This window comes from Cnephaeus nilssonii (assembly GCF_951640355.1).
Source record: "Cnephaeus nilssonii genome assembly, chromosome: 2".
Lineage (NCBI taxonomy): Eukaryota > Metazoa > Chordata > Mammalia > Chiroptera > Vespertilionidae > Cnephaeus > Cnephaeus nilssonii.
Window position 1 is genome coordinate 86409453 of NC_137073.1, and position 25576 is coordinate 86435028.

Genomic DNA, 25576 nt, shown 5'->3' on the forward strand with positions numbered 1-25576 from the left:
TCCCCGGGGACCCCTCCTCTGGGAGCCCCGGCTACACCCTCAGGCCCCAGACAGAGGTCCCAGGAACAGGAGGACAAGGAAAGGAACTGGCGAGGGCGGAAAGCTTCAGCTGCCTGGACCTGGGAAAATGGTTGAGGGGAAGCACACCCCAGAATGAATGGAAACTCCAGGAGATTCCAGAGCAGAACCCTGGCTGCCTGGGAGCAGGGTGGTCTTCTGAGAGAGACCAGAGCCACATCATCGCCAGGGAGCAGAGCAGGGAGCAGCCGGCTGGGCCTCCCTCCTCTGTGAGGGGAATGGCAGGATGGTGGGAAAGTTTGGGAAAAGGTGGGAGCAAAAGACTCCAGGCTCTGTGTATCACGACTGCAGCTCTGGGTTCCAGACCCTCAGGAGACCACAATATGAGGAGAAGTGAGGGCCACGGAGGATGAGATGGCCATGCTCCCTAAAACCACAGAAGGCGCAAGGACCCCAACTCCAGGCAGATATCAGCAAAGACTCAATCCACATGGAGGAAGAGATCAGGGGGCACCATCGCGAGTTCAGAGAACTGGCGGCCTGGGCACACTCCTTCCTCCACGTCCACCACTGCAGGTACAGAAACAGAGCAGGGGTGCTGCTGGACACAGGTAACTGCGGGACAGACAGTGCCAGGAGGGGCCTGGCGGAAATGTCTGCTCTGATCCTGGAAAGACTATGGGATTTGCAGACCGGCCCAGAGAACAGGGTGGCGACATGGCCAGGAGCCTGCCGGCCAGCCCTACACCCACCACAGAGGACAGATAAGGCCCTCCCGGTCTGTGACCTGGGGTGACAGCCAGTGTGACCACACAGTCAGGCAGCACACTTGGGATTTCGGGACATCTGGGTGCAAAGACAAGATGTTGTTTCATGGAGAAAATATCCTGAATTTAAAAAAAACAAAACACAAAACACCTGATAAGCTTTCCTGAGAATGACAAGGCTGGTGGAAAACAAGGACACAGCCCAGCTCATGTGGCAGCTCAGAGAGGGGCTGCCGCCCCCGGACACAGCCCAGTCCCAGGGAGGTCGCTGGAAGGCAAACGCCCAAGGAGAGGGGGCTGACCCCCCATTAAAGAAAGCAGATGGGCTCCTCGGGTGAAAATGGAGCTGCTGACAGACAGGAACACCTGCCACTAAGTGCAGGCAGCCCACAGAGCTCCCAGATGCTAGGGCCCTGGGGAGGATGAGCTGAGAGCAGCCGGGGAGTGGGAGCCAGGGTCCGAAAGCCTGACAGACTCATCCTGCGTCCTGACTCAGGCAGCTCCTTTAACATCTGGCTTGAGCTCCAGCGCACCCCTCCCAAGCCGCCCACCCACGGGATAACTGTGCTTTTTGTGTAAATAAAAGGATTTATGCGTCTTACACACACAGTGGGAGTATTTCAATTGTATAAAAGTGAGAATGGAAATGCAGTGACAACCGTCCTGGACAAACTGCTGGCTTCTATTTTATAATCTCAGGGAACATATGAAGAGATCAATAAACCACCACAGGAGGCTAAGCAAACCCTGCAGCCAGAGCAGCTGGGACTCCGGGCCTCACGTGGGCCCCGCCCGCCCGGAGCCAGTTCTGTGCCCAGCGGCTGACATGGTCCTGAGTCACCCTGGAAGGGCACAGCGGCCTTCAGTTCTCTCATAAAAGGCAGCTTTGAAGGATCACCCAACCGGCTCCGAGGCCCTGGAGATGAAGCCTTGGGGGAACACACACCCATCTCTGGGAACAAGCTCCTATGTCAGGTTGGTCAGAGGGACAATAAGGGGCAGCCCCCACCTCCCTTCCCCGGGGACCTACACTCAGTCCTAAGCAGGTCGACGAGATTCATCCCAACAGAAACCTGCCCACCTGGCTACACAGTCCTGCTGAGGGTCACGGGGTGGCCGTCCCTCCTGTGACTGAAACCCAATCCTGTTCTAGATCCCGACCTGGCAGTAGGTGCAAACCACGGGCTTGTTCAGATTCACCAGGCTGAACACGGAGATCACATCTCTACCAAACCTTCACAAGGGGTGTGGCTGCATTTCTGTCTGTGCCAGGAGGACATCTGCGACCCCCAGGCTGCGCCACGCGGCCTAAAAGGCGCTGCAGCACAGGCGGAGGCCCAGGTGGTGCCACACACCGAGGCTGAGGGTTACAGCAACATTCAGACCCAGGTCTCTGCGGAAAGCGTGCTTCCCTGAGCAGATGGACGGCTCCCTGAAACACCAGCTCCAGCAGACAGAGGGACAGACGTGTGCCGTGTGCTCGGACAGCTGGGCTCCTGCAGTGAAGCCACAGGCAGTGCCCAGAGCATTCATCCGAAGCTATAACCTTCCACATAGCATCACCTGGGGTCAGTGTCCCCTGTCCCTTGCCTTAGGGGAGGGGGGTGGCTCCATGAACAGCCAAGGTGGCCACAGGCTCCCAAGGAGCCAGGAAAATCATGGCAGGGGGACCAGGAAAGATGCACCCAGACACACCTCTGCTGCAGAGGCCACTGCCCTGTGCCTAGGAAGGTCAACACGGCTGGACACAGAGGCCACGTCTCATGTCCCATGTCCCCCGCCTACTACTTCCATCCTGAACGAGCGGTTCTTCTGGAATACAAGGAGCCAATGCCCTCGAGTGTCAGGAACCTGTGTTAATCCTGCTGGGTTTACAGTCCGAGGGCGGAGAGAAGAGGCCTTGGCTCGGAGCCCAAGGGGACCAAGGTCAGGCCAGACACAGGCACAGAGAGGCACTTGGAGGGGGAGGGAGCAAGGCCGTGTGGACACTGGCTCCCGGCACCTCCGCCCCAGCACTGGCCCAATGGGCAGGGGGACACTGGGGTGGGGAAGAGATGGGCAGAAAGGCAGCCGTCGAGCCCCCTCCCACTCTGTCCCAGCTCAGCACTGTGGGGTCACCCAGCCGTCCCACCCAGCTGGCAGAACACTGCAGAAAGTGCCAGACAGCCTTCTGTCCTGCTCGACAGGCCACAGCCCCATTCACAAGCCCCTCCCTTCAGGACTCAGCGTCCTTCCCCTGGTGTTCTCAGAGCCAATGGGGGACAGTGGTGGGGAGAATCACCATTTAAAATAGAGAAAAGCCAATTCCCACCCTTTGCGAGCCATCTGCAGAAAAGGTGAACAGAAGAGAACTATTGCCAAGACATGGGAAACAGCCTTTCCGTCAGTTTCAGAGGCAGGAAGAGAGATGGCGCGTCAGGACCCCTGGAAGCTGCGGCCTGCACTGCGGGGACGCCTCTGGTGGTTACATATTTTTAATTTTTAGCTTGAATCTTTGATTTTAAGGTAACACATACTTATTGCAAGAGAATTTAAAAAGTAAAGGGAAGTGAGAAGAAACGAATAATCACTCGTCATTCTCCCATAGAAAGACCCTCAATTGTGGCTTCATCTGCACCCATATACTAGTCAACATCGCCCTAAGCAGTGAAAACTGCCTTTGGCTGTTCTGTCCTGGAGCCACGCACAACCCACCAGCCCCCAAGGGGTGCCTGCATGGTTCCCAAGTGGATCTTACACATTCTCCCCAAGAACCTCTTTCTGCACGAATCCTCATGGCAGATCTGCTTATTTTTAGGATAGATTCCTAGAAATATTCCCTAAGAAACAAAATTCCTAGGAAAATGGTAAGAGACCAACTGTCCCATCATTGAAAAACCAAGGGAAGGAGAGGAGGCCCTGAGGGGTCCTGGGAGGTCCGGGGGGTACAGGGGGCTGGTACCTTGACCTCGCGCCTTCGGCTCTCCTCGGCCTCCTCGTGCTCCACCACGCCCTGGCTCAGGTTGGTGTAGTTGGCCAGCTTGTTGAGGAGTGAGGACACCATGGGGTTACTGTCCATTTCCTCCTGTTTGGAACCAAGATATGAAATAAGTCACCCAGATCCCAAAATAAAACACTCCCAAACCGACCAGGTCAACCACCCAGCAGGGATCCTGCCGTGTGGACACTCCAGGAAGCCTATTTCCAGGGCCATCTGGAGCCCAGCTCGGCCCCTGGTCCTGGAGCCCACAAATCTAAAATGCGACAGCCAGCCCCGGTCACAACAGGTCTGAAGTCAGGGGTCAGGGGCCAGAGGTCAGGCTCCAGGACATGTTGAACAGGGCCACCCACCCAGCAAGGGAGATGAGGGTTTCCAAGATGGCCCAGGATTCAGCCTCTTTAAGCCCCTCACGGGGAGGTGTCGGCCAAGGGGACACATGGTGTAAGGGCTGTGGGACAGGGGCGGCCACCAGCTCCCCCCACATGGTGTCCAGTCCGGCGGCCCAGCCCCTCAGTCCACTCTTAGGAGGTCACGAGACCACGACCTCTTTACTTATCCAAGTCACAGCTACTACCCTGACCCCTGCTTCTTGCAGGAGAAAGTGCAACTTACCTCAAAAAGTGCCATGTTCTTTCCTTCAAAGAAACTCTCTCGCTCCATGTCGCCATTGTTAATGATGGGGCTGCTCTCCCTCGACTGTCCATCTCCTGCTGGGAAACAGCTCGGGTCAGTTTCAGGAGCTGATAGGAGGTGGAGGCCACAGGGAACCAGGGGAGCGGCAGGCCAGGGGCTGGGGGGCGGGGTTCCAGAGACGATGGGAACCCACAGATGAGATGAGCCAAGCACAGGGCACTGTGGACAGAGCGGGTGCTGATGAGGCGCGCGGCTCTGAGAGCCACGTGTGGCCAGTCTTCCTTCTCTGGGAACACAGACATGCAGGTGACCTGCCAACACCACACTCTGCCGGAGACCCCCACCCAGCGAGCCTACGAGGGTCCCAGCCCCCTGCTCTGGCTGCCGAGAAGCGAGGAGCCAGGACAGGACAGTGACCGCCGCACCAGAATGCTGCCAAGCCAGGCGTCCTGGGTCTCCCTCAGCGCGGGTCCTGAGCAGCCCAGGGCAGGACCGGGCTACCATCCACCATGGAGGTGCGACAGGCCAGAGCCCGGGTGACCCTCAGCCAATACCACACAGCGAACCATGGAGCCACTCAGCAGCCAGGGAAAGTCCTTGGCAAACAGAGGGGAGCGAGGGTCCCATCCCTGCCAACCCAAAACCCAGGCAGGAAAGGCAGCACAGGTTAATCAGATCACTATGTTCCCCCCCCTACACACACACACAAGACCCCTGTGTCCCCCCCACACACACATTGGTCCCCACGTGGGGAATTCACACCTACCCGGCTGCACTTTCTCATCCACTGCCCCCAGATATTCAGTGAAACATGAGCTGGATGCCTCGGGGGCGCAGGCTCAGTTACAGGACCCCCTACAGAAGGGCTCCCCCATCACCCAGACAATAGCCTGACCTTGAGGGAACAGTCCATGTGCACAGCAGGAGGTGTACCTCCGGGGCTTAAGGCCCCAGGCCCTGGGCCAGGATGCCTCCGTCCAGTCTGCCGAGAGGACAGAGCGGTCAGCAAGCTGGGCACTCAGGCTGGCGGGAAGGCATCCTGGTGCAAGATAAGCCCAGAGAGTCTGACACAGAGTGCCCCCATACCCTCCGCACGGGGGTGGCCTCTCTGCCCGGAAGCCAAAAACACTGCTTGCTGCTTCAGAAGAAAACAGAATGGGGTCAGGATGCAGAAAACCTCACCTACAGTGAGGGGCAAGCAGGCCGGATCACGACAGTGGGGAAGCCAAGGTCATGGCCACACTGCCTGGGCCCAGCCTGCAGGCGCAGTGCCACCCTGGACCCCTTACCCCCCACAAAGGCTGGAACCCCCCACCCAGGGCCTGGACGCAGCAGAGCTCCCAGACCCACGGCCAGCCAGCCAGGAGGGACGGCAACCGCCTCTCACCTACTTCCCTAGGACAAGAGGCGGCTTGAGAACCCAACACACGAAGCCTGTCCACCTCGGAGGAAAGAGGCCAGAGAAAGCGAAGCCAGTCCGGCCTCACTCCACTGTGCACCCCGGGCAGGAGGACGGGCAGTGGGAGGCAGACGCCTGGCCTGGGTGCCGCTGTCGGGAAGGGAGGGGACCCACAGCAGGCACTGGCTTCTGGCAGGCACCACTTCTACGCCCCTCCTACCATTAACCAGACGCTTTCAGACCAAACATACAGCTCTTTCCATAAGGATAAACCGGCTCAACAACCCAATGGCCCATTAGTGGGAGTTTAGTGTTAAATATGGCTCACTACACAATAAAACTTCACTAATTTTTAAAAAATGTGGGGCTGCATGTGTGACGAATGCCCGTGTATCTGATGAAGAGAGGGTAAGGACTGCGGCCTCTGAAAGGGCAGCTTGGGGTCAAGTGGGGCTCAAGGCGGGGCTGGGATTGCGGACAATAACTTCTTTGTGTTGTCGTGACCTTTTAAAGGCCCCTATTGGGGAGGGGGTGCTCAGCCTTCTGATCAGAAACTTCAAGTCCCAATCCATCCCTTTTGGGTCCCACAGACTCTGTGCTTCACCCGAACTCCTGAGGACGAATATCTAAAATATAACTCCTGACCACGGGCCTGTAAGTTCCAGTGACTGAAAAGGCTCGTGTAGACAAGGGCCACAGGAGACAGCTGGTGAGTTGTTTTGACAGCACTCCAAATCCTGACGGGTCACCTACCGTCCCCCAGCTGTTCAGGGCAGATCCTGCCATGGGTGTCACGGAACCGAAACACAGGACACGGCCCACAGGTGGCCATCTCGGACCCCTGCCTCCATGGCTAGTCTGCCAGGACAGCCTGACCCAGGTCCCCAGCTCACCGCAGCCAGGGCACAGCCACCAGAGTCACCATCAGCACGTTTTCTGGGAATACCGACTTTACTTTTCTAGTGATAAGTAAGGATTGATGGCTGACAGCACAGGTCCTGACAAGCGTTTCTGGAGTGAACACTAGATGCAAAGGGCTGTCTAGACCAGCCTCTGCCTAAAGCAGTGGTGGGGAACGTCCGGCCCGCAAGGCCCGCACAATCATGTGGTCTGGCCCTGCCAAGGCCCTGCCAAGGCATTAGGGATGAGGTAATTAGATGACCAAATATAGCAGCTAAAAGGACCTAAATAGACACCTTTCGAAAGAAGACATAAAGAAGGCCAAAAGACGTATGAAAATATGCTCAAAGTCACCAATCATCTGAGAGATGCAAATCAAAACAAAATGCAGTACCATCTCACACCTGTCACAATGGCTATCATCCACAAATCAACAAACGACAAGTGCTGGGGAGGATGCGGAGAAAAAGGACGGGAATGCAGACTGGTGCAGCCATTGTGGAAAACAGTATGTCGTTTCCTCAAAAAGCTAAAAATGGAACTTCCATTTGACCCAGTGATCCCACTTCCAGGACTATATCCCAAGAAAACAGAAATACCAATCAGAAAGGATATATGCACACCTATGTTCATAGCAGCACAATTGACAATAGCTAAGATTTGGAAACAGCCTAAGTGCCCATCAGCAGATGAGTGGGTTAGAAAACTGTGGTACATCTACACAATGGAATACTATGCTGCGGTAAAAAGGAAGGAATTCTTACCATTTGCAACAGCATGGATGGAACTGGAGAGCAGTTATGCTAAGCGAAATAAGCCAGTCAGAGAAAGATAAATATCACATGATCTCACTCATTTGTAGAATACTATGAACAACATAAACTGATGATCAAAAATAGAAGCAGAGTCATAGACGCATCTAACAGACTGTCCAACCTATGAGGGAAGGCGGGGGGGCGTAAGAGATCAACCAAAGGACTTGTATGCATGCAAGTGAGCATAACCAATGAACACAGACGGGGGAGGGGGGATGGACATGGTGAGGGGTGGGGGCGGTCGGGGAGAGGTCAATGGGGGAAAAGGGAGGCTTATGTAATACTTTAAACAATAAAGAATTTAAATTAAAAAACAAATACAGGCAGTCCTCGGGTTACGACGGACTCGACGTACGTTGTTTCGTGGTTACGTCGTCATCTCCCATTTATTTATAAAAAAAAAGTTCAATGTATGTACATATGTGCTTTATGGGTTTTTTTTTATTTACCATAAGTAAAGGTCAGGAATTGTTATCTTTCTTTTTAAATTTTTTTTACTGTTTCACTTCGTTACCGCTGTGTATGTGCTCCATGTGAGTGATGTAGGTGCTTATGTAGGTGGGTTCCGACTTACGGCAAAAATCGCGTTACGTCGTGCCGTAGGAACGGATCTCTGGCGTAACCCGAGGACCTACTGTATAGCAGGCTAATTTTTAAGTTGATAATTTTGTATGGCCCGCGAATGATGTTATAAATAATATCCAAATGGCCCTTGGCAGAAAAAAGGTTCCTCACCTCTGGTCTAGAGAATACTTGGGCCAGGCCCTGACATGGTTGCCCAGCACCCAAGGTGCCCGGGGGAGAGAAAGAGAGGGAAGGAGGGGGGAAGGGAAGGAGGAAGGGATGCACCCAGTTTTAGGTTCTCCCTCTGACGAGCCAGCCTAACCCACAACCTTGGACAAAGTCAGGCTCCTGGGTTCCGCGTTTCTTGTCCCTGGGGAAAGGCGGCCGACATGGAAAGGGCCTTGCGAAAGGGCAGCTACAGGCGTCCGAGAGGTCCACGCTCAGCTCACTGCCAGACACAGCCCCGTGCTGCGCTGGGAAAGCACAGGCTGGTAATCACGGCTCCTGGGACTTGTTTGCAAGTCAACGCCGTCTATCTGGCCCCCCTGCCAGCCGCACAGGCAGAATCCTGTGCACCCAGAAGCTCCGAGTACTTAACCTGAGACCCCGATGTCTTTCCCAGGCATCTGACGCTCACGGAGCAGGAGGCTCATAGACATGCCGTCAAACAGGCGCTAAAACACCCCACCTGTTTGCTGTGACAAGGAACACCTAAGACAAGGCATCCTGACAGAGGACTCGGAAATGAAACAGGTAAGAAGTGTCCCCAGGGCTCCCCGTGGGAGCAAAAGAGAAAGGACATCAGGCACGACGTATGCGAGGTGGGCATCTGGTGACTGGTTTACGCTGTAGATGAGCCGGAGACGGAAACCTGGTGAAGTAACCCACCCTGAACAAAGACCGGGGCAGGTCGGGGGCAGCCCTGCAGCAGGAAGGACGCATGAGCCGCCGGGTACACAGGCAGCCAGGGCGCCAGGGGCCACAGGCCGGGGACGAGCTGCAGACCCAGTAGCTGCTTGCCCCCTTTTCAGGTTACCAAAAAGTAAACAAAAGTAGCAGTAGGCGCCCTCAATAGTGGGGTGAATCCCTCCCATCTGGAGATGGCCCCCACGTGTATGACCAACCACATTTCCTCTTGACACCCGAGGCATAAACCATAACCTCAGGCTGTCCTGTGAAGAGAATACAGTTCCCCTCATTTCTGAGAAGTGTCCACTTAGCTCTCAGGCGTGCCCAGCAGAACGGACGACCCATCAGGAGACAGGAGACGAGAAGCGTCTCTGCAGGGTGAACACCAAGCTGGAGTGTGACCCAAACCCACCCGGCCAGGAGACCAGGACAGAGGCCCTTGACAGTGTCCGCGGTCACATGGCCCCCTCTCCCTGCTGCCCCCCGCCCAGGCACAGAGCAGCAGCCCCCCCTCCCCCGCAGTAGGAAGTGTGACTACTTTTCCTCATCTCCGCTTCAGTTAAGACACCCCCCGTAAAAAATCAAATGCTTTGACGTGAGGGACTCACCTACATCTCCATTCACATAGCAACCAAATGGTTCTTATGATTTCCCCAGACTATTTGTACTTCTGAATACACTCAAATTTTGTTTTATATTTTTAAAGGAGGGTCAGGTTACAAGTAAAGTTTGAACAAAGGAAACTGGGCCCTAAAGACCCCCAGGGCCTGATCCTTTCCCACACATGGAGCTCAGAGGGCAGAGCAGGCCTCCAACCCTCTCCCACTCCCCAGACACAGCGCTGCCAGGCCGGCCGGGACCCTCCTCTGGCCGAGACCCACCTGAGTTTGGGGAAGGCCACTCACCTGGGCTCACACCCGCTTCGTAATTCTGCTCATTCATGATGAAGGACTGAGGACAAGCCTGAGCAGAGAAACCCTGGGATGCAGGTGCTGGAGGGGCAGGCCAGGCCCCCAGGCGTCCTCCTGGGCGGGCCCCATCGGGCACACAGCCCCCAGGTGCCCTTGCTGCACAGTGGTGGTCCCTGATGGCCGATGAAGTGGAAGGCCGTGTGAAGAGGGCCCCACAGCAGGATCAGGTGTCCTGGGCCAAGCAAGGCGAGGGCAGGCCCCACGCCTGCTGTCCCCAGGCAGGAGCGCTCTCAGCAGATGCCCCCCGCACGGTTAATCTGCTCTAATGGAGGAGCCAGTGTCTGCAGTCAGATGTTTAATCACAGTTATGGCCCAGAGGTCAGGGGATTAACCCCAAAGCATCCCCCAACAACACTTCCTCTCCTTGCCCTAAGATAACCCATTTCCGACTCACCTCAGCATGTGAGGACTGAAAATGCACACCAGCTCACCATTACAAAAATAATTTTAAAATCTGTTGCTTTTACAATCTAGATGTAACTGCCTGCTTATTGCACAGAACAATACTGCACTAATGTGGAAGGTCACAGCTCATGCGAGCCCTCCCTCCAAAGCTGAGACACAAGGACATGTTAAAGCCGTTCGGTCACTCGGCATGGAGAGCAGGCGGGATTCCACTTCCTTAAGGTGACACATGGTGGTGGCGGCGGGTTTACAGATACAGAGCCAGGCCCAGAAAGACTCCCCCAAAACCACCCCCCCTCCATGGCTTGGTACTGGTTCCTCTTATCACTAAGAAAACAGACGGGTTAGATTTTAAAACAGACCCTTCAGCCAATCAAACCTGCAGCAGAACCAGTGGGCATGAGTTTCACCGGGCTCCCCTACCAGTCTGACCAGGAAACACCGCCAGCCGGACTGGGTGGCACTGGGGGTGGCGCTGGGGATGACGGGGTGGGCTCTCCTTGGCCGGAGCTGCCCCCATGGGGTGGCTGAGCTGTGGATACATCACATGGGAAAGAACTAAGGCGCCAATGACTCCTGAAGAACAGAAGAGGGTTTTCCTAAAAACAGAGTGAAACGGGGAGACTTTATGGAAACATGGCAATGGGTCCATCAAGTCATCCCTGACGTGGCAGCGGCGGGAGGGACGGCGCTGTGCTCGGTGTGGTGCCCGTGACAGTGGCCCTGGCACAGGAGGTGGATTCTGAGGAGACCGCTGTCAGGGTTCAAAACCCACCAGGACACCGGGGAGCGTCTGTCACAGCCACCAGCCATTAGCGTCGGGTTCACGTGGCCCGGACCGCTGCCACTCGGTCAGCTCTGAACTCGTATGTGCTCAGGCCAGACGTTTGATTTTCTGTGAGACAGCAGCCACTTCCTAGAATTCGTCTTTTTATAGCCTCTGACATGCATATTTAATGGTCCCGCAGCAGAGGGCAACAGCGGCCCCGCTCCCTGACTGTCCCGAGGCCACCGGCCCTGGGAGCACTCGGGGGTCCCGGGCCAAGGACACCAACACCAACCACCTAATTGAAAGCAGAAACGCTGAACACTCAGCCCACCAACTCCACCGCAGAGTGGCTGTCCCAAATACGGGGCGGCCTGGGCAGCAAGATGGTGACAACTGGCTACAACACGGAATAAAACGAGATCGGAAAGCCACTGTGCCACTCGTTTTCTTCAAAAGTAAAAGGCTGGGGGGATGGGCATAATGACTCGTTTCTAATTAGTAAAGTGCAGAAAGAAACCTAACCCAGCACACCTCAGCCAGTGATCCAGGTTCCCGCAGTCGCATGAGCCACGTGATGTGGGCACCCTGGATGTGACAAGATGAGAAGGTCACCCTCTGAGGGCTTCCTCCCCAAACCCACAACCCTAGTCTAGTCATGAGGGCAACGTGAGTCACACCCCAACTGAGGACATCCTCCAGCCCACTGCCTACCTCCTCAGACTGTGCGCCACGGAAAACAAGAACAGTCGGAGGACCTGTTGCAGCCAACAGGACACTGAGCAGCACGATGGCCGAGTGCAGGATGGGGTCTGGAGACAGAGAAGGACGTCGAGGGTGAGGTGAGATGCTGAGGGTCTGGAGTGCAGTGGGCAGTGGCGCGCAGGACCGGCCCTCAGCTGTGACCACCACGGTGAGTGCAGAGTGGACACCAGGGCCCGCGGGAACCCTTCCACCTGCACACGCCCCACAAAGCAGAGCTATGCAAACACAAGGTTCATCAAGTACATAAATAATTCTCATCTTGGTGGGACCACAGAGACACTTTAAGAATCAAGGCCTGGAAAACACAGACAGGTGCAGCTCGTGAACGTCAGGGCATGAGAGGGACCGTCCTCCGGAACCACTATGTTAAGTGATTGGGCAAGAACCCGAGAGATACCCAGAAACCACCAGGTGAAAGGTAGTGGTGGGGGGCAGGTCTCCATATATTGATTACAAAGGTGAGGGATCCAGTACTGGGGTCGTCTGAAGTCATATAGGCGGTGGGAGGTTGACCCCAATACTTAGGTGTGACCCAACATCCCAGAGCGTTCTTGCCTTAAAGTGTTTCTCCTAAAAATAGCCCCAAGGAAATGGGCATATATAAGTTCTGTGGCATTCTACAAGATATGTGACCCAGATATCTTTAAGCGAATTGATGTCAGGAAAGACAGCAAGGTGGGAACATTCTAGACCATAAGCCAGCAAGCTTTCTCTGTAAAGGGCCCCTCACAACCACTCACTACCACTGAAGACAATGTGTGAACAAACACAGGACCACGTTCCAATAAAACTTTACTGACAAAAGCAGGTAGTTTGCCGGGCCATAAGTTGCAGAGCCCAGCAACCAGCTCTCAACACACAGCTCATGTGACTCTCACCAGCCAGGAGGTCGCCCAGCAGGTTCTTACTGCAGCCCAGCCTAAGGTCTCCCCGCTTTAGGATGTGGCCCCACCCAGCAGCAGGTAGAAGAGCCCACTTCCTGGAGAGGCCCTCTCCTCATGCCCCTGGCTCTCTGGCTCAAAGAAGTCCAAGGAAGCCAGCACTTCATGGGTTACTCCTCAACATGGCATAACCGGGCCTCCGTGACCACACACACCTGCTGGTCTCTTCAAGGCTGCGACGAAGTTTCAGGAATACATCTGCTCACAGCACCTTCAGCACCTTTTAAACCTAGCATACATGGTCATCTATCCCCAGAGGTCCTGGCTCTGGACAGGTGACCAATGGCCACTGGTGAGCAGGCCTGGCTCAGGCCTAGGACCCAGAGCTGCAGCCCACAAGACCACAGACCAGCTCACCCAGGAACAGATTGGATGGCTGGCATCTACCGGTGGAGAACGCAGGGATTCAGGAAGCAACTGCAGCGGGAAGGAGCAGGACAGGCCGGGGCACACAGTGCCATCCTACGCCTCCCCATGAAGCCACCTCTCTGTATCTTCACCTTGTCATTTCATTCCAAAAACATTTCAGCACTCTGCAAAGCTGACAGGCGTTCTGCGAAGTCCTACACCTACACCAGTGCTGGCCACACCCCAAGCACGAACCCTTCCCAGCCAGCTGAGGCCAGGGGCATCTCAAAGCACGCAGCAGCCACCAACACCCTTGACCCTGACCCCTAGGATACAGGACCCCACTGGTCCAGAAAGTTTTCCCATGCCCCTACAGGCAACCTATGGGCTTTTTCTTTTTTTCTGCCCTCGATCAGTTTCTCTTGCATCGATTTTGATGCCCATGTTTCTGGCTCCCTGAAATACAGACTTAATCCCAACACCAGTCAACGTCAGATGGTGACCAGGGACAACTTCCTTCCCCAGGCCACGCCCGACCTCGGTCACTCTGGGGACTGCACAGAAGCTGCGGGGCACTTGAGCTTTGTGTCCCTGAGGGAAGTGTATGCACCCTTGTGGTTACTGAGCAAACACAATGAGTCCTCTGCAGGGTCAGAGGGGGCAGCCATCAGCCCAGAGAAGCAGGCGGGGCAGGGGAACGCAGCCGAGGCTGTCCAAGCTCAGGGGCAAAGAGGAGGCCGCAGACCCACCTTCCGGCTGTGTCCTGGGAGCCCGGACCCAGGTGGTCTGCTGCAGATCCTCGCTCAGAGCCCGTGTCCTGCTGTGGCTTGGGAGCCCAGACCACCGTGGTCTGTTGTGGGCACTGGGTCAGAGTCCGAGTCCTGCCAAGGACAGAATTCCCAAGCAGGCCCCAAGTGCACTGTGTCCTTCTCCACTCTCCGGTTACAGCCTCCACCAGCCCCCCCATCTCCACGCACAATCTCCCCTCCCCGAGTGAGCCAGCACATTCCTGCCCCACGCCTTCCTCCTCCAGCTCAAACATGGGATTTCACCACAGCCTCTCCCAGAACAGCTCTCCAGGGAGGAACAGAGTGACCTCTCAGACTCGGAGCCAGACATGCTCCCAAGGGTCAGCTGGCTAGGCTGGGCCAACATTGGCAGCCATCACCCCTTCCTGCCACCAAGCATGGGCGGTCTGCCCATCACTGGACACTGAGGGCCACACAGGGGCCTGCACAGGCGCAGTGATGGGGGAACACATGGTCTGCCCATGGAGCCGAGAGGCACCTCAGCGGAGTGGAGTCCCTTCCGGTGACCTCATGGTGCATCCATCGGCCAGACCCCACAGCACCCCACAGCCACTACCCGAGGCCAAGTCTTCTTTGAAGTGGTTAAGTGCTGGCATGAAGTGATTTTAGATTCCACAATCCTAACAGTTAGATAATGACCCCTGGCCCTTGCCCGCTGCCCTCCATGCTTTGCGCCAGGATCAATTCTGGGACCTGAAACCCAGCAGCCTGGCAATCGAGGCCAGCAGGGTGCCCATGGGCTCTGCATTCAGGCCAAGAAAACATGAAAGCTTGAGGTTGAGTTCCCACGTTTTTAACAGCAAGTTTCTGGCTGAAACAGAAACGCCTTCTACATTAAAAACAGAGGAAACATTGAGAGGACAAGGACCACCCACAATCCACCAGCCACGACCACCACTGCTCCCGAGGGGTTTTCCCTCCAGCGTGTCCTCTGGAAGGAATGAAGAGCTGTCCCCTTCCCCATCGGGGCTTCCAGGGAAGTAAAAGGGTCCTCTGAGAACATGCCACAAGAGAATGATATCCATGTACAGCCTCAGGGTAAAGCCCACCTGGGTGCAGGTATGTTCCTCTCCCTCCCCCACCAACCAGGCACATCCAACAGGCTCCTGCCACTGTCTCCTACGGCGCCCCATGGGTTGGGAGGAGGTTCCCATGGAAAACACTGAGGAGATCTGGGGAATTCTGAGGCCCAAGGTCAAGGACCAAGGCCCCCACTCCCGCCTCAACTTACTCATCACTCCATTCAGGGCCCTCAGTCCCCACTGTTTGGACATGACCCCACCTCTGGCAGGTTTTTAGATCTGACACTCACACAGTCTAGAAAGCAAAGACACTACGAGGTGCTCAGCTACCAAGAGGCACTGATGCGGAGAAATGGCAACCAGTGGTGGCCATAAAGTCCTGGCAAAGTAGTCAGACATGCACATGTGTGCACACTCAAACACAGACACACATCAGAACACAGGCACACGTGAGCAGACACAGACACCCATAGATACACACATGGCATATATACGCACAGCACACATTCAGGCACACACACAACACACTCACATTAACATACTTGTGCAGGCACACACTCAGTTTGTGCATGCAGATATACACATGCATACATCTTCACTCATACACACGGGCACACACTTGCACACAAGCACATAGGCATCACTGGGGACCACAGCTCTGAGAGCTTCAAGAGCAGAATGTGTTCCCAGACGTTTCTCTAAAGGACGCACCCCCCTCGTGGAAATGACAGGCTCCTGGGGAACCCCACTCCCCACACCCCCTCAGTCATGTGGCTGCTCGCGGCTCCTGGACCGACCCCTCCACCTCAGGGACCAGCAGCTGGCAATCTGAGGGGGCAGACAAGAACCCCCACCAGCCCCCTGGGGCAGCTCCCATTACCAACTCCGGCTCCTGTCTGGCTGTGGTCAAGACCCTTGGTGGGAGGAAGAGGAAACCTAAGAACAACCTGGCGCTTCTCTCCTCTGATTTCGGCTCAACTTGATCCCTCCCCAGTGACCATCCTCCGAGCCTCCGAGAACCCAGGCCCAACCCACAGGCGCCATGAACAGACGGAGCCCAGAGACAAGAGGTCACAGCCACCCCTGGGGTGGGCAGGCTGGCTCCTGGAGAGGGAAACTGAGGCACAAGGAGAACTCAGGGATGGCCCTGAATCCTGTAGGGCCTCACGTCACCCTGAGGTGGATGTGCCCACTCCAGCAGAGGGCAACAGACATGGACACACGGCGCACCCCCACCTCGCAGACGGCGCCAGGCCACAGCCACTGTGCTGGCCAAGGGCACGGCCTGTGTGTGAACACCCAGACAGGCCCTGTGTCCGGGCCGCATCACACAGCCGAATCGAAAGTGGTTCTGGCGCCCAGTGGTGAGCACAGGCCCAGGCGCCGCTGGCTCTCCTCCCAACAGCCAGAGACCCCAGGCCTGTGAGTCATGCAGGACCAGGCAAGTGGAGACTGTGCTGGAGAATGACCCAGACGCAGGAAACTGAACGGCCGCCTGGAACCCAGCTCCCACCCCCATCCACACAAAACAAAACACGCACTTCCACTCCTCCCCCAGCTGTTTTCTCAGAAAGAAACCGCCCGAGGAAAGAAAGAGGAAGCCAGCCAGGAACCCCAAGGAGGGACCAGGGCCTTTCTCAGGGCCCTGCCAGAGGTGGGCCCGTGGGGTCCACACAGACGCCTCCACCCCAGGCAAGACCGCCACACCCATAGTTCCCGGTCTTCCTGGCCAGGGACCCAGGGACACAGCCCCATGACCCCCAGCCCCGTGGCCCCCACCAGCCACAGAGACCACCTGGATGGAGCCAGCTCACCAGGGCTCCCCTGGCAGGAAGTTCAAGAACCCACATGGCGCCAGCAGTCACGGACCGGGGAGCTGGGCTGCCTCATTCTTGGCGGGTCCTGCTGAAGCTCAGGGGCTATCTGCACAGAGCAGCTCTCTGCTCTGAAAAGTGAGCTCCCCTCTTCTTCACAAAAGGAAGGTATTAACACTTTGTGCCTGCTCTTTCGCTGGACAGCACTGCCCCAGCATCCCCCATAAGGGGGCCCAGGCCCCCTGGGGTCAGTCCTCAGCAGGTGACCACAGCCAAGACGCCTGGCAGGGTCTGGACAGCCCATTCACCCATCTATTCCAGGTGCCACCCATGCCACTGTTACTCAGCCTCAGCCCCACACGGCCCCTTATGAAGGCAGGCACACCCCACAGAGGTGGGTCTTCCCTCCTGAGGCCCCTAGCTGACCTCACATGCCCAGAGCTGGCAGACATCTGCACACACACCCAGTACAGCTGTCTCTACAAAGTGACTCTCTACAGGACACCCCCACAAACATGCTGAAACGGAAAGCACCTGGCCGCGTGAACAGTACTGGTAGTTAAAACCTAACGCTGAACATCACATTTTGCCCTCCAGTCTCACATCTACAGAGCCTGACGCTTATAAAATCCATACCCACAGAGGTGATGACAGGAGACCCGGGCGGCTGGCAGCACAAAGCGATCAACCAGACACGGGCAGACGCAGCCCCGACCAGACCACGGTCCCATCTGCTGCGCCCCTGCTGTAACAGGGCCCGTCCACCTTCTTCCTTAATCACTAAACCCTCAGGACAACAGATTCTGGTCAGCATCAAGCTATCTTAAGAACAAAGCCTCAGGTCTGCTGACAATGGAATTTCCGCCAAGCTAAAGATAACATCTTGCCTTCAGTTGTCTTTCAGCCCCAGGCCCAAGAAAGCACGAAAGTGGATGACCCTGGCGGAGCACACCCTCGTGAAAATAGAACAATGAATGCCCTGGCTGACATCACGATCTGACAAAAGGATCAACTACTCCCCACCCCGGCCCCAGCCAATCAGTAGAGTCAAGACCGTAACTCCCTTAGCCATCACGGTTAATGATTTTCCTCACATAACCCACCCCCTGGAAGCCATCGAGGAGCCAGCTCTTGGAGCCCTAGCTTACCTGTGACTCCAGGCTTGGCATCATTTCCTTAAAATAAACCAACTTTCTTGGCTGTAAATTCCTTTTGTACGTTATTGGGCTTTGAGGTGAGCAGACAAATGGACTCCTTCAGTCTGGTAACAGCTGTGCTGCAGCAAGAAGCCATCGACAGTGGCCCTCCAGCACTGCTGCCCTGGAAGGTGTCCTGGTCCAAGGCCACCCGTCCCCTGATGCAGGAGCCCAGGCTTGGGGGTCATCATCAGGTCAGGGCCACGGCCACAGGTCTATTGGCCGGGTCCCCCAGTGGGCAGGGAAGCAAGGACAGCCCACCATTCACCTGCTGGATCCAACCTGGACAGATACCCCTGGCCCACTCCAGCTGCCTCAACACGACCTGTGAGCCTGAGCTGCAGCACATGACCACAAGCCAAACATCTCCCAAGATCCCACGGGGCCGCGGCCCTGACCAGCCCCGAGACCACAAGGTACCTTACTCTTGCAGCAACCTCTTTCCAATGGTCCCATAAGAACTTCATCCCAAATCCCAGTGGTATAGAGTTAGCCTGCCACATACCTCTGAGTAGAAGACATTTGCAGTCAATTATTTGAAGGAAACATCCTTGAAATTCAGTTGAACCTGGGCCACTGAGGAAGGGATAGATGGTGCCACATGGCTCCTGTCCCCTCCAGGCCCCAAGGCAAAGATGAGAAAAGGGGTTCCCATTCTCCAATAGTACATGAGACACCAACGATGCACAGGCCCCATCAAGGCACTAGGAGCAGCAGGAAATTCCACAGGCTCATCACTTGGCCCCACAGAGCTGCCTGGCACAGAGGTGGGTTGCACACACAGCACAGGGGTACCTCCACATCCAAGCCCTGCGGGACTGCATGGCCAACTCCTTCCCGGCTAGCAGCCCTGCCGAGCACACGGGCCCACTCTGCCAAGGGCCCTCAGAACCCACACACCAGGCACTCCTCCAACTGCCTCTTTCCACTCCCTGCACCAAGGCAGTGTAGCCTCACCGGCTCTAGGCTGCCCCTTGTGGAATTCCCCTGGGCCAGTCATCACCCCTGGCTTCAGACCCTGACTCGGTCACCGGACGGTCTGACAGTTGGGCCCAAAAGACAATATGGGGTTCTAGCTGGTTTTGCTCAGTGGTTAGAGCGTCACCCACGGACTGAAGGGTCATGGGTTTGATTCTGGTCAAGGGCATGTATCTCAGTTGCAGGCTCCATCCCGAGCCCCGGTTGGGGCGGCTGCGGGAGGCAACCAATCAATGTGTCTCTCTCTCACATCAATATTTCTCTCTCTCTGCCTCCTTACTTCCGCTCTTTCTAAAAATCAATGGGAACAAAAATATCCTCAGGTGAGGGTTTAAAAAAAAAAGACAGTATGAGGACAGCCATATGTCCATGTCTCCGAAAGGGACCGCAAGAACAGAGAGCCTGCCGAAACTGGTTTGGCTCAGTGGATAGAGCGTCAGCCTGCGGACTGAAGGGTCCCAGGTTCGATTCCGGTCAAGGGCATGTACATTGGTTGCGGGCATATCCCCAGTGGGGGGTGTGCGGGAGGCAGCTGGTCGATGTTTCTCTCTCGTCGATGTTTCTAGCTCTCTATCCCTCTCCCTTCCTTTCTGTAAAAAATCAATAAAAATATATTAAAAAAAAAAAAAAAAAAGAACAGAGAGCCTGCCTGTGGTGGGCTGCTCCCTGCTCACAGCCACAGCCCACCTCATGAACTATGACAGGTGGGCGGTGGGCTCACCTGGATGGAGCAATTCCAGCCTTCGTGACTCCTGGCTGCAGCAACCCTCTGGACAGTCCCAGAGCCAGAGCAGAACAGGCCCCAATCCGTATAGGCTTGGGGACAGGGCCAGGGTTCAAGACTGAAGGTCCACCGCGCCTGGTTGCCACTCTCCCTGCCCGTGCCACTGTCCCCAGCCCCCAAGTCCTGAACAAATGTCCCCTTCTGAGAGGCCACCCCAACACCCAGACCCTCCTGGTGCTCCATTTTCCCCACTGCACCACAAATCACATTCGAGATCCTAAGCCACCATCCCCCAGGAGGAGGGCTGAGACCCTCTGCTCACTGATGCACCAAGGACCACGATGGATCAGCCATGGCGGACACTCCACAACCTTCACAGGTCAGACAGCAGCTGCCATAACCAGTGCCCAGTGGCCCTGCAGCTGCCTGATCCTTTTGGGCTGCCGCTGGAGGTATCCCTCAAGCCAAATCCCACGGCATCCACCCCACTGAGCAGCAGCAGCCACTGGTGTCCACAGCTCAGATGTCCATTCCAGCAAAGCACTGAGATCAGGTCTGGGGAACTTCCCAGAAGAAAAGACCACAGAACTGGACCTAAGAGGTGATGGGCTCCCACACAGTTCACAGGGCATGAAAGCTGGAAACACAATTCAGACCAGGGCGTAGACCAGGGCGCAGACGTGTCCCCACTGCCTGCATGGCCCAAGATGGAGCTGGCACCCCCAGCCACGTGACTGGACTGGTCTGCTGGGGAGCTGCAGGAAAGAACAGATGCCCTCACACCATGTGGCCCAATGCCAGTGATCACGCCCCTCTCTATCCACCATGTGTGGAGTCATGCACACACATGCCCACATGTGTACACACACAAACATACACAAATGTCCACATGCATGCGCTAAGAGACATGTATACACATATGCACATGCAAGCAGCATGCTCACACACGTGAACACACGGCCTCAGCAGGAGGCCTTAATCACATCTTCACTTGATTTAAAGAAAATGGCCTATCATCACCTAAAGATGGTGTGGAACCCCTGTGAGCGCACGGAGGATACAGAAACACAGGCCATGCTCCCAGCACTCGGAGCCACGCTCCATTTCGTGTGTCCAACTATTTTTTGTTTCTTTTCCTTTACAAATGGAATTGGGTACAAAATACATGTTTCGTAACCTCCGCTATCCACCTAATATGAAATCTCCCTAAAGAACATCCATGAGCCAAGCCGCCTACAGCGAGTCCCAAGGAGACAGGCTGAACATGGGGTCTGCCCAATGGATGGGACAGCCGTGCTGCCCGTCCTTCCTGTGTCCGTGTGACACAGCCCTTTCCTTCCTGAAACCCAGGGACGGATGTTGCTCCGTGCCCTTGCTCAGCAGGACAGAACCTGAAAGCTTTGTCCTGTCCCACTTTTCAACTGCACTGCTCCCCGAACCCCCACGTACAACCCCCTGGAGTTGTGCCTTCACCATCTCAGCAGCCCCACACTGGGCAGAAAACTCGCTCCAAACGTGGGGTCATGGCCTCAGAGGCCCTATAACCCCTGAACTGGCCCAGCTGATGACCTCATAGAATGCTAGCCACAACAGGATAACGGTGATGCTCCCCAGGACTGCCTGGATCAGTGCATCGGGGTGCTCAGGCCCCCTTCACAGAGAGAGGGTGGGAGGAGAGACCCTGAGTGACCAACAGGACCTGAGCAGCACAGTGAAGTCACGGGAAGGAATCCAGAAAGCAGAACAGCAACCCAAGGGAGAGGAAGCGGAGTCAGAGCCACGGGTAATGCCACGTGGGGAACAATCTCAGCTGGGGCAGGAGACGGGGGTTGTAGGACCCAGGAACCCTCAAAGGGCTCCATGTACACTCCAAGGGCAGCCCCCACCCTATTAGCCACAGAAGCTGGGGGTGGAACTTCCTTTGGGGGGCAGGGCCTGTGGCCACGCCTCAGTAAGAGCTTGTGTGCCTGTCCACTCCATGGTCCCATAGGCTGTTCATGGCCTCTAGGACTCACCCACACGTGGAGGGGGGGCGGGTCACCAAGAGAGGGGGGTCAGTCTCCTCAAAGTCAGTTAAAAACCCACCATAATCAGCCCTGGCTTGTATGGTTGGAGTGTCATTCCATACACTGAAGGCTTTCAGGTTCCATTTCTGGTCAGGGCACTTACCCAGGTTGTAGGTTCAATCCCTGGTCAGGAGGCAACTAACCAACCGATCAACGTTTCCCTCTCACATTGATATTTCTGTTTCTCTTTCTCTTTCTCTCTCTTTCATTCTCTCTCTCTCTCTCTTTCTCTCTCTCTCTCCTAAAATCAATTTTTTTAAAAATCACCACAATCAGAAGTCAGAAAAGCACCCTCCTCTCCACCTCCCCTCTGTAAGGTACTTCTACTAAGAAGGTATCGAGGATGCGGGGATACATAAACACCTGTCCTATCCACTTCCAGAACAGTCTCCCCTCACAATAAAATGCAGAATAAATGGCCCATCACACAGGGGACCAGGGTGTGGTATCCATCCTCAGGGAGAGGACCAGCCCCCAGGAAAAGTGAACCCCAGTCATACCAGTACACCAGGTCCCACCTCGCTGGAAGGGAATGGGGAGGCAGGAAGAGCACTCAAATGTGTCCACAGCAGAAGCTAACATTGATCTTGGCCTCTGCTTCCCACACCAGCCCTCTCTGCACCCGGCCAATTTTCACTCACTGGGGGAGTGTCTCCTTTAAGGGGCCAGGACTCCATGAAGCAGTGCTGGGGTGCAGCACCAGGCACCGGCCTGCCAAGAGAGCTGGGGTCAAGGCAGCAGGACTCATTCAAGGTCAATGCTCAGCATCCACCACCTACCCACACTGCCACTTGCCTGGGCGCCCCAGGGGCTTCTAATAGCCAGAAAATGGGCTAAACTTCACAAAGACATGGCTCCCAGGGAGCACAGAGAGGGCCCAGGACACTGCGGGATCCTTCCTGCTCTAAGTGTCACAGGGTCAAGAGGCCTCCAGGCTAGACAGACCAGACTCTAATCTCATGAGCCCCTGGGCTGTAGTGGAAATAAGAGGCACGGGACCCAGGGTAAGAGGTGAGGATGGCACCACCTCTTATTTCCACCACAGCCCAGGGATTTCCAGGTACAAGATCTCCCCAAATTTGCTCCACCACTACCAGGAAGCCCACCCAGAAAGCCAGGTGCCTCCCTAGGGGGTTCGAGGGTCACCCAGAGTCAGGAAGTAACTTCAGTAGCGCCAGTGACCCTGTGTTCGGGCAGGCATGGGACCCTAAGTTCAGACCCCACACAACGTGGACCCCACATATGGGCCTTTGGAAGCTGCTCCAGCCTTGATGTTCCCAGTTCCTGCAGGACCTTCCCCGATAAGAGGGCACATGGTGGCTTCCTCCTCATCGTGCTGGTGACACGGTGCCCTTCACAGGGCATCTCTGAGCGCTGACTGTGGTCTGACAGCTTACGAAAAAACTCAGAGCCCAGCCAGAGACCCCAAAAGACAACAGCACTGTGACCACTCAGCAGGGACCACCTCCTCTGCCGCCTCTCTCTGAGGAAACATGAAGTGCACAGAACACAAAACATGGAAGTCCCAAGTCAGCTCGGTGCCAGCTCAGCCAAGTGTCACAAGTTCAGCTCAAACCTAAAGGGTCTGTTAACAAATGAGCACAAAGCCCACACTTGGCACTCCGGAGTCTGCGATCACCCAGGCAGGTGCAATTTCCGTCCGGCCCCCAGCAGGAACTGGGGGGATCCAGGTTTGTGAAGTGAAAGCACTCAGGGAAGGGGGCCTGGGGGCTGGAAACCAGCGGGGCCACCCATCAGCTCTGGGCTCCTAGGCCCAGGGCACCACACGAGAGCTACTGAAAGCAGGAGGGACAAGCAGGAGGAAAATGATCCCCCGTTTTAAAACAAGCCACAAAGTCTGGAGAGAGTGACTGTGGTCCCAAGATGGGGCTAGCAGGAAGGGAGCCAGACATCCAATAGGGCGGTGGAGGGCTCCGTGGGGAACACAATGGCGGCTGGTGGCCAGAGAAGCTCATCCTTGATGCTCAGAACCAGAACCACTGGGGCAGTGGTGAAAGGCCGAGTTGACAGACTCTGCCTTCCTGTTCTACCTGGTCTCAAGACCCTGTGCCAGGAAGCAGCCAGGGAGCAGCTGTGACTAGCCCCACACCCAGCAGAGCAAAGCTGGGCAGCTGCCTCGCCCTGAGGGAGGGGACACCTGAGGGAGGGGACAGGACCCTAATGACTGATGATGCAACAGCCCATCAGGACATGCCTTCCACATGGTGTCCCCAGGAGGGCCTGGCCTTTCCTGCCAGAGTAGTGACCACTCAGGACCTGTGGCCTCCACTGACCTCACCCTCTTTCCTTAAGTGCCTGGAGCTGGGAGCCTCCTCCCAAGGCTGCAAAGGGAGAGAGGGGGAGCGGCACAGGCGGAGAGAGCCCAGCTGTGGGTGCTAGACGGGTGTTCTCAATTCCCCCAATTTCTAGAGGGGAGCTGCAAGCAGAGATGAAGCTGTTCACTGGGGAGAACTCATCCATCAGCTGCAGGAACCCAGGCCTGGGGGAGCCCCCATAAGAGAAAGTGAAAGTGTTACAGACCTGGGACTCCAGAACAAAGAAGGCCAGGGGACCCTCAGTCTGAGCACAGCTGGGGAGCCTCGCCCAGCCCTGCCAGGGACCTGCTGATGACCCACAGATGGGCGCAGGCAACTGGGACCTCAGCAGGTTCGAATCTGACCCGCGGCCCACAGCCCGGCCGCGTGGGAGCAAAGGCCTGAGGAAGCAGGAAGGCGCTTCAGAGGGCAAACCACCCGCTGCGGCGGCGGCACCCCACCTTGGCCCCAGCATTGAGGCCCCTCCCCCGTTCCCATAGTTACCCCGGGGTGTATCCCACCTTCTACACCTCCTCATTGCCCCACCCTGAGTGTGAGAAAGGTGCTCCCTGGGCCGGGAGGTTGGGGGGTGGGGGGGGGGAGATGAACGTGGTCCCAAGATGGGCTAGCAGGGGGAAACAGCGGGGGGGGGGGGGCGGGCACAACCCGGGGAGCGCTGGGCACCGCAGGGATACTTCGCCTTGCGTCCCCGCGACTAAACTTGGTCGGGGGCTCTGCAGGCTGGAGGGGGGTGAGGGAACCTCAGGAGGAGGCGGAGTGAGAGGAACTGCGGGGTGACCCTGGAAAAGGGGAGGCAAGGCGGGGAAGCAGTCCCACACTCTTTCCTCCGGTCCCCCTCCCGCCCCTCCCGCCCCCAGCCCCGCGCAGCCCGGCTCCGCCTTTGTCCCGCGGACAGGTGCGGCCGCGCTCACCCCGGCTAGAGCAGTCGGGCTCGTGGCCCTCGGGGGCGCCCGGCGCCTCAGTCAGCTCGGCCGCCTCGTCCTGGTCGCCGTCCGCCCGCGCCTCCACGGGCACCACGGTGAAGTTGGTGGGCATGGTACTCCCGACACGGCGCGCTCAAGGCCACAACGCGCTCTCCAGCCGCGCTCCGCTCCGCCCGCTCCCGCCGACGCGCGACCGGCCTAGGGGCGCAGGGGCGGGGTCCGCGGGGCCCGCCCCCGGCCCGCCCCCGGCCCCGTCCTCGCCCCGCCCCGCCCAGCCACGTGATCTCACCTGCGGTCCCGAGGCCCAGGGAAAGTTTGCGTGGGGCGGAGCGGGGCGCCTTCCGCAGATGTCGCTCCCCTAGCCTGTGCCAGGTCTGCCGGCGCCCCCCGCTCGCCCCAGTCACCTTCCCCCGATGGGTAGCTCTCTGCTTTTGCACTGTCTCACTCCAGCCGCCGCAGAGCAGGCCCCTGCCTGCAGTCCCCACCACCCCGCGTAGTAGCTCCCGACACAGTCTGGCTCCTGGGAG

At 56.8% G+C, this 25576-nt stretch overlaps 1 protein-coding gene across 4 annotated transcripts in view; it reads right to left on the minus strand.

The window, feature by feature from the left end:
* The window catches only part of SLC12A7 (solute carrier family 12 member 7), an 80980-nt gene that overhangs the window by 24963 nt on the left and 30441 nt on the right, over positions 1-25576 (minus strand). Inside the window, exons 1-3 of one of the 4 annotated variants that reach the window (XM_079791034.1) lie at positions 25038-25246; positions 4378-4472; positions 3727-3849 (exon numbers count right to left, since the gene is read on the minus strand). In XM_079791034.1, coding sequence (XP_079647160.1) covers positions 3727-3849; positions 4378-4472; positions 25038-25161 — 342 coding nt within the window. In that variant the 5' untranslated portion in view covers positions 25162-25246. Of the gene's footprint in view, positions 1-3726; positions 3850-4377; positions 4476-25037; positions 25247-25576 lie in introns of those variants that run through there. The other 3 variants (XM_079791033.1, XM_079791032.1, XM_079791031.1) reach the window with 3 other exon arrangements.